The sequence below is a fragment of the Leptodactylus fuscus genome, chromosome 4 (genome assembly GCF_031893055.1).
Source record: "Leptodactylus fuscus isolate aLepFus1 chromosome 4, aLepFus1.hap2, whole genome shotgun sequence".
Classification (NCBI taxonomy): domain Eukaryota; kingdom Metazoa; phylum Chordata; class Amphibia; order Anura; family Leptodactylidae; genus Leptodactylus; species Leptodactylus fuscus.
Window position 1 is genome coordinate 273,138 of NC_134268.1, and position 9,092 is coordinate 282,229.

At 49.2% G+C, this 9,092-nt stretch overlaps 1 protein-coding gene across 1 annotated transcript; it reads left to right on the forward strand.

Moving 5' to 3' along the window:
- The first annotated feature begins 964 nt into the window (after positions 1-964).
- Positions 965-6,219, forward strand: LOC142199988 (fucolectin-4-like). The gene is made up of 3 exons (XM_075269932.1): positions 965-1,040; positions 1,225-1,507; positions 6,042-6,219. The coding sequence occupies exons 1-3, from the start codon at positions 965-967 to the stop codon at positions 6,217-6,219; spliced, it is 537 nt and encodes a 178-aa protein (XP_075126033.1).
- The last annotated feature ends 2,873 nt before the right edge of the window (positions 6,220-9,092 follow it).

Consider the following 9,092-nt stretch of genomic DNA (forward strand, 5'->3'; position numbering starts at 1 on the left):
TAATAATGTACAGAGCACCATGGGATTAATATAATAATGTACAGAGCACCATGGGATTAATATAATAATGTACATCACCATGGGATTAATATAATAATGTACAGAGCACCATGGGATTAATATAATAATGTACAGAGCACCATGGGATTAATATAATAATGTACAGAGCACCATGGGATTAATATAATAATGTACAGAGCACCATGGGATTAATATAATAATGTACATCACCATGGGATTAATATAATAATGTACAGCACCATGGAGCCAGTTTCTTGGCAATTTCTTGTATGGAATAGCCTTCATTTCTAAGAATTGACTGTAGAGTTTCATGCCAGTTTCTTTTTCTGGCCTATACATGTAATGCTCCAGATTGTCGGGTCAGTTTTTTGGCTTCTCTGAGCAGTAGAACTTATTCTCCACTGACAGACTTGTACCAGGGTATACATTATACGTGTATTATTCCTATATTGTGACATCACAGCATTAGTAGTAGTGATGTCAGCGGTGGTTTGTGTTGTGCTTTGTACAGGGGGTTGAAGATTTTTCTTATGTTGCGATTTTTGCAGAAAAAATTTTTGAGGTTTTTTTTTCATTTCATTCTGTTCATTTTACACAGAAAGAAATGATATTACTGATTGTTTCTTGATCTCCTCGCCGTCCGATCCGTCTGTTTGTTTCCATAAGTCTAGAGTAAACATCAGGGAGTAGATTCCCTGGAAAACCATACAGTGTGTCCAGAGTCAAAGCGGGAGGGGAGAGCATAAAGATATAAATAGACAGCTCTGAGAGCGCTCCAGTCACCGAGACTGCAGGGAACTCCTCATGTGAGTACAGGCCAGATATGACTGCAGGGACTAGTCACTGACTATAGGGGGCTCCATCATTCATATCAGGGGTATGTGACATTTTATAACTTTCTTGGGATCAGTCATTTTCTCCTCCATCTTCTTCTTCCTCCAGGATGAATCTTCTGTTGTCTCTGACTCTCCTGGGGTCTCTGGCCCTGGCTCGGGGGTGTAGTCCTCCTGGACCTGGAGGTGAGATCAGATCTCAGTATCAGTATTCTTCCTACAAATCTGCTGAATAGTGACCAACACAAGTGCGAACAGAGTCTAAACAAACACATCTGCCTCTTTACATCTGTTCTGTCGTAAGACAAAAACCCACCATGGACATTTCAGCTTCTTATAACTGAAGGATCTTCTCTTCTTATCTCCTCAGCTACAAATATAGCGAGAAATGGAGAAGCCTCCCAGATATCTGACTTCCAATATTACGTAATGGGATACGCCAAGAATGCCATAGATGGTGTCAGAGACACAGATTACCACAAGGGTTACTGCACACACACGCCCGCAGTAAGAGATCCCTGGTGGAAGGTGAATCTCAAACAGATCTACAAGATATCCAATGTTGTCCTAACAAACCGAGGGGACTGTTGTAAGGAGCGACTGCTGGGAGCCGAGGTCCGAATCGGGAACTCACCCGACAACAAGAACCCGGTGTAAGTTTTCCTATCAGGTCAATAATCCACTTTTCTTTATTGTACACTAGAATGCAATTAGAAGCTCCCATATTATGTTCCTCCATACTACCTCATCTGCTCTTTCTTCACAATGTCCTGACTTCTTCTACATTGTCTCATTGTGTTTCTCCACTATCTTGTCTTCCTCCCCAATATCCCATCTTGTGCTCCTCCTCCACAATGTTCCATCTTGTGCTCCTCCTCCACAATGTCCCATCTTGTGCTCCTCCTCCACAATGTCCCATCTTGTGCTCCTCCTCCACAATGTCCCATCTTGTGCTCCTCCTCCACAATGTCCCATCTTGTGCTCCTCCTCCACAATGTCCAATCTTGTGTTCCTCCTCCACAATGTCCCAACTTGTGCTCCTCCTCCACAATGTCCCATCTTGTGCTCCTCCTCCACAATGTCCCATCTTGTGCAGCTCCTCCTCCACAATGTCCCATCTTGTGCTCCTCCTCCACAATGTCCAATCTTGTGTTCCTCCTCCACAATGTCCCATCTTGTGCTCCTCCTCCACAATGTCCCATCTTGTGCTCCTCCTCCACAATGTCCCATCTTGTGCAGCTCCTCCTCCACAATGTCCCATCTCGTGCTCCTCCTCCACAATGTCCCATCTCGTGTTCCTCCTCCACAATGTCCCATCTCGTGCTCCTCCTCCACAATGTCCCATCTTGTGCTCCTCCTCCACAATGTCCCATCTTGTGCTCCTCCTCCACAATGTCCCATCTTGTGCTCCTCCTCCACAATGTCCCATCTTGTGCTCCTCCTCCACAATGTCCCATCTTGTGCTCCTCCTCCACAATGTCCCATCTTGTGCTCCTCCTCCACAATGTCCCATCTTGTGCTCCTCCACAATGTCCCATCTTGTGCTCCTCCACAATGTCCCAACTTGTGCTCCTCCTCCACAATGTCCCATCTTGTGCTCCTCCTCCACAATGTCCCATCTTGTGCAGCTCCTCCTCCACAATGTCCCATCTTGTGCTCCTCCTCCACAATGTCCAATCTTGTGTTCCTCCTCCACAATGTCCCATCTTGTGCTCCTCCTCCACAATGTCCCATCTTGTGCTCCTCCTCCACAATGTCCCATCTTGTGCAGCTCCTCCTCCACAATGTCCCATCTCGTGCTCCTCCTCCACAATGTCCCATCTCGTGTTCCTCCTCCACAATGTCCCATCTCGTGCTCCTCCTCCACAATGTCCCATCTTGTGCTCCTCCTCCACAATGTCCCATCTTGTGCTCCTCCTCCACAATGTCCCATCTTGTGCTCCTCCTCCACAATGTCCCATCTTGTGCTCCTCCTCCACAATGTCCCATCTTGTGCTCCTCCTCCACAATGTCCCATCTTGTGCTCCTCCTCCACAATGTCCCATCTTGTGCTCCTCCTCCACAATGTCCCATCTTGTGCTCCTCCACAATGTCCCATCTTGTGCTCCTCCACAATGTCCCATCTTGCGCTCCTCCTCCACAATGTCCCATCTTGCGCTCCTCCTCCACAATGTCCCATCTTGCGCTCCTCCTCCACAATGTCCCATCTCGCGCTCCTCTTCCACAATGTCCCATCTCGCGCTCCTCCTCCATAATGTCCCATCTCGCGCTCCTCCTCTACAATGTCCCATCTCGCGCTCCTCCTCCACAATGTCCCATCTCGTGCTCCTCCTCCACAATGTCCCATCTCGTGCTCCTCCTCCACAATGTCCCATCTCGTGTTCCTCCTCCACAATGTCCCATCTCGCGCTCCTCCTCCACAATGTCCCATCTTGTGCTCCTCCTCCACAATGTCCCATCTTGTGCTCCTCCTCCACAATGTCCCATCTTGTGCTCCTCCTCCACAATGTCCCATCTTGTGCTCCTCCTCCACAATGTCCCATCTTGTGCTCCTCCTCCACAATGTCCCATCTTGCGCTCCTCCTCCACAATGTCCCATCTCGCGCTCCTCCTCCACAATGTCCCATCTCGTGCTCCTCCTCCACAAAGTCCCATCTCGTGCTCCTCCTCCACAATGTCCCATCTTGTGCTCCTCCTCTACAATGTCCCATCTTGCGCTCCTCCTCCACAATGTCCCATCTTGTGCTCCTCCTCCACAATGTCCCATCTTGTGCTCCTCCTCCACAATGTCCCATCTTGTGCTCCTCCTCCACAATGTCCCATCTTGTGCTCCTCCTCCACAATGTCCCATCTTGTGCTCCTCCACAATGTCCCATCTTGTGCTCCTCCACAATGTCCCATCTTGCGCTCCTCCTCCACAATGTCCCATCTTGCGCTCCTCCTCCACAATGTCCCATCTTGCGCTCCTCCTCCACAATGTCCCATCTCGCGCTCCTCCTCCACAATGTCCCATCTCGCGCTCCTCCTCCAAAATGTCCCATCTCGCGCTCCTCCTCCACAATGTCCCATCTCGCGCTCCTCCTCCACAATGTCCCATCTCGCGCTCCTCCTCCACAATGTCCCATCTCGCGCTCCTCCTCCACAATGTCCCATCTCGCGCTCCTCCTCCACAATGTCCCATCTTGTGCTCCTCCTCCACAATGTCCCATCTTGTGCTCCTCCACAATGTCCCATCTTGTGTTCCTCCTCCACAATGTCCCATCTTGTGCTCCTCCTCCACAGTGTCCCATCTTGTGCTCCTCCTCCACAGTGTCCCATCTTGTGCTCCTCCTCCACAATGTCCCATCTTGTGCTCATCCTCCACAATGTTCCTTCTTGTGTTCCTCCTCCACAATGTCCCATCTTGAGCTCCTCCACAATGTCCCATCTTGTGCTCCTCCACAATGTCCCATCTTGTGCTCCTCCACAATGTCCCATCTTGCGCTCCTCCTCCACAATGTCCCATCTTGCGCTCCTCCTCCACAATGTCCCATCTTGTGCTCCTCCTCCACAATGTCCCATCTCGTGCTCCTCCTCCACAATGTCCCATCTCGTGCTCCTCCTCCACAATGTCCCATCTTGTGCTCCTCCTCCACAATGTCCCATCTTGTGCTCCTCCTCCACAATGTCCCATCTTGTGCTCCTCCTCCACAATGTCCCATCTTGTGCTCCTCCACAATGTCCCATCTTGTGCTCCTCCACAATGTCCCATCTTGTGTTCCTCCTCCACAATGTCCCATCTTGTGCTCCTCCTCCACAATGTCCCATCTTGTGCTCCTCCTCCACAATGTTCCATCTTGTGCTCCTCCTCCACAATGTCCCATCTTGTGCTCCTCCTCCACAATGTCCCATGTTGTGCTCCTCCACAATGTCCCATCTTGTGCTCCTCCTCCACAATGTCCCATCTTGTGCTCCTCCACAATGTCCCATCTTGTGCTCCTCCTCCACAATGTCCCATCTTGTGTTCCTCCACAATGTCCCATCTTGTGTTCCTCACCACAATGTCCCATCTTGTTCTCTTCCTCCTCCACAATGTCCCATCTTGTGCTCCTCCTCCACAGTGTCCCATCTTGTGCTCCTCCACAATGTCCCATCTTGTGCTCCTCCTCCACAATGTCCCATCTTGTGTTCCTCCACAATGTCCCATCTTGTGTTCCTCACCACAATGTCCCATCTTGTGCTCCTCCTCCACAGTGTCCCATCTTGTGCTCCTCCACAATGTCCCATCTTGTGCTCCTCCTCCACAATGTCCCATCTTGTGTTCCTCCACAATGTCCCATCTTGTGTTCCTCACCACAATGTCCCATCTTGTTCTCTTCCTCCTCCACAATGTCCCATCTTGTGCTTCTCTCTAATGTTCTCTCTTGGACTTTAAAGGGGTCTCCCATGTACATAATCGTATCTATATTTTGTAGATAATTAAAAGTTAAACATTTTTGCAAATATAAGTAATTAACAATTCTGCAAAGTTTTAAAGATTTTTCTCTCCCTTTCTTAGTAGTGACAGTCTTTTATCTTGATCGGTTGCCAGTGGTTCCGACCACAAATGCAGATACTTTCTATGGTCTGGGACTTGTCAGGAACCCAGCCATGATTTTCTTATTGTACCTGGGTTATCAGGCAGGGACACTACATGTATCAGAAGATATCCTGGACACGATAAGGACATCATGGTGGATTTTCTGACAACAAGACCATGACCACAAGATATTTAGAGAAAATCTTTAAAGGTCTGCAGAATGTTTAATTACTTATATTTGCAAAAACAGTTAGTTTTAGGCCTACGATGCTCTGGATGGTTTTGATAGGAGCAGCCGGCCATCTTAAAGGGGTTGTCCAGGATAATTTTTTAAAAACAAGACAGCGGGACAGCCGGACCTCCCTTGTAGACATTGCAGCATCAGGGTCAGGTAGGTTTGTGTTATACCTCTTGCACCCCATCCATCCTACTATGAAAACAAGGAATTCTCCTGGACAATCCCTTTAAGTCTGACCTGTCCTCTAGGCCTTAAAGGGGTCCTCCCTCCTCAGCTAGTCATGGGACTTTGGAAACAGCCGAACACAAACATTCTACATTGTTTACATGACGTTATCTATGGAGGAACGAGCCGTCAGCCATTACAAGGTTCTCCTGGATTTCTCCTCCAGGTGCGGCGCGGTCACCGATGTTTCGTCTCTCACCTTGTCATTCTGCTGTAACGGGATGGAGGGTCAGTACGTCAGTGTGGTCATCCCAGGACGCGCCGAGCCATTGTCGCTGTGTGAGGTCGAGGTTTATGGAGATCCGGTAGAAGGTGACACCAAGGAGTATAAAGTCTGCTGGTAGCTGCCGGGTTCCAGAAGAAATTGAAGATATGAGATGTTCCTTCACCTATGTCCGGTTCTTCAGCGTCTCCAGCTCTGTATCCTATAGGGAGGTCTCCATTGTCTATAGACTTGGCTGAGGTTTGTTCTCCACCAGACCTGGACGTATCTAATACTACTAATAAATGAGAAATAAAGAGTGTGGGGCTTCTGTTGTGTCCAGTATGGCGGTGCTCCAGTGCTCCAGGGCCATGAAGACATGGATGGGGGAGTATGGTAACCCGCCCGGACCTCAACCCCATCCAACACCCAATGGATGAACTAAGGCGGCCTTCACAATGATCTTATGGATGATGGGGCACTAAAAGGGGAATTATTAGGTGTGGGGATCACTACGGAGGCGCCATACAGTGAGGGGGCAATATACTGTAAGAGGCCACTAAGGGAGGAGTATATACAGCAAGAGGCCACTAAGGCAGTATATACTGCAAGAGGCCGCTAAGGGAGGAGTATATACTGTGAGGGGCCACTAAGGGAGTACATACTGCAAGAGGCCACTAAGGGAGTATATACTGCAAGAGGCCACTAAGGGAGTATATACTGCAAGAGGCCACTAAGGGGGAGTATATACTGTGAGGGGCCACTAAGGGAGTATATACTGTGAGAGGCCACTAAGGGGGAGTATATACTGCAAGAGGCCACTAAGGGAGTATATACTGCAAGAGGCCACTAAGGTAGTATATACTGTGAGGGGCCACTAAGGGGGCAATATACTGCAAGAGGCCACTAAGGGAGTATATACTGCAAGAGGCCACTAAGGGAGTATATACTGCAAGAGGCCACTAAGGTAGTATATACTGTGAGGGGCCACTAAGGGAGTATATACTGTGAAGGGCCACTAAGGGAGTATATACTGCAAGAGGCCACTAAGGGAGTATATACTGTGAGGGGCCACTAAGGGAATATATACTGTGAGGGGCCACTAAGGGAGTATATACTGTGAAGGGCCACTAAGGGAGTATATACTGCAAGAGGCCACTAAGGGAGTATATACTGCGAGGGGCCACTAAGGGAGTATATACTGTGAGGGGCCACTAAGGGAGTATATACTGTGAAGGGCCACTAAGGGAGTATATACTGCAAGAGGCCACTAAGGGAGTATATACTGTGAGGGGCCACTAAGGGAATATATACTGTGAGGGGCCACAAAGGGAGTATATACTGAAAGAGGCCACTAAGGGAGTATATACTGTGAGGGGCCACTAAGGGAGTATATACTGTGAGGGGCCACTAAGGGAGTATATACTGTGAGGGGCCACTAAGGGAGTATATACTGCAAGAGGCCGCTAAGGGAGTATATACTGCAAGAGGCCGCTAAGGGAGTATATACTGTGAGGGGCCACTAAGGGAGTATATACTGCAAGAGGCCGCTAAGGGAGTATATACTGTGAGGGGCCACTAAGGGAGTATATACTGTGAGGGACCACTAAGGGAGTATATACTGTGAGGGGCCACTAAGGGAGTATATACTGCAAGAGGCCGCTAAGGGAGTATGTACTGCAAGAGGCCGCTAAGGTAGTATATACTGCAAGAGGCCGCTAAGGGAGTATATACTGCAAGAGGCCACTAAGGGAGTATATACTGCAAGAGGCCACTAAGGGAGTATATACTGCAAGAGGCCGCTAAGGGAGTATATACTGCAAGAGGCCACTAAGGGAGTATATACTGCAAGAGGCCACTAAGGGAGTATATACTGCAAGAGGCCACTAAGGGAGTATATACTGTGAGAGGCCACTAAGGGAGTATATACTGCAAGAGGCCACTAAGGGAGTATATACTGTGAGGGGCCACTAAGGGAGTATATACTGCGAGGGGCCACTAAGGGAGTATATACTGCGAGGGGCCACTAAGGGAGTATATACTGCGAGGGGCCACTAAGGGGGGCATTATAAGGGGGCACATACAGGGAGTGTTATAAGGGGGCACATACAGGGGCATTATAAGGGGGCACATACAGGGGGCATTATAAGGTGGTACATACAGGGGGCATTATAAGGGGGCACATACAGGGGCATTATAAGGGGGCACATACAGGGGGCATTATAAGGTGGTACATACAGGGGGCATTATAAGGGGGCACATACAGGGGCATTATAAGGGGGCACATACAGGGGGCATTATAAGGGGGCACATACAGGGGCATTATAAGGGGGCACATACAGGGGCATTATAAGGGGGCACATACAGGGGCATTATAAGGGGGCACATACAGGGGCATTATAAGGGGGTACATACAGGGGGCATTATAAGGGGGCACATACAGGGAGTGTTATAAGGGGGTACATACAGGGGGCATTATAAGGGGGTACATACAGGGGGCATTATAAGGGTGCACATACAGGGGCATTATAAGGGGGCACATACAGGGGCATTATAAGGGGGTACATACAGGGGCATTATAAGGGGGCACATACAGGGGCATTATAAGGGGGCACATACAGGGGCAATATAAGGGGGCACATACAGGGGTATTATAAGGGGGCACATACAAGGGCATTATAAGGGGGCACATACGGGGGAATTATAAGGGGGCACATACAGGGGGCATTATAAGGGGGCACATACAGGGGCATTATAAGGGGGCACATACAGGGGCATTATAAGGGGCACATACAGGGGGCATTATAAGGGGGTACATACAGGGGGCATTATAAGGGGGCACATACAGGGGCATTATAAGGGGGCACATACAGGGGCATTATAAGGGGGCACATACAGGGGGCATTATAAGGGGGCACATACAGGCGAATTATAAGGGGGCACATACAGGGGCATTATAAGGGGGCACATACAGGCGAATTATAAGGGGGCACATACAGGGGCATTATAAGGGGG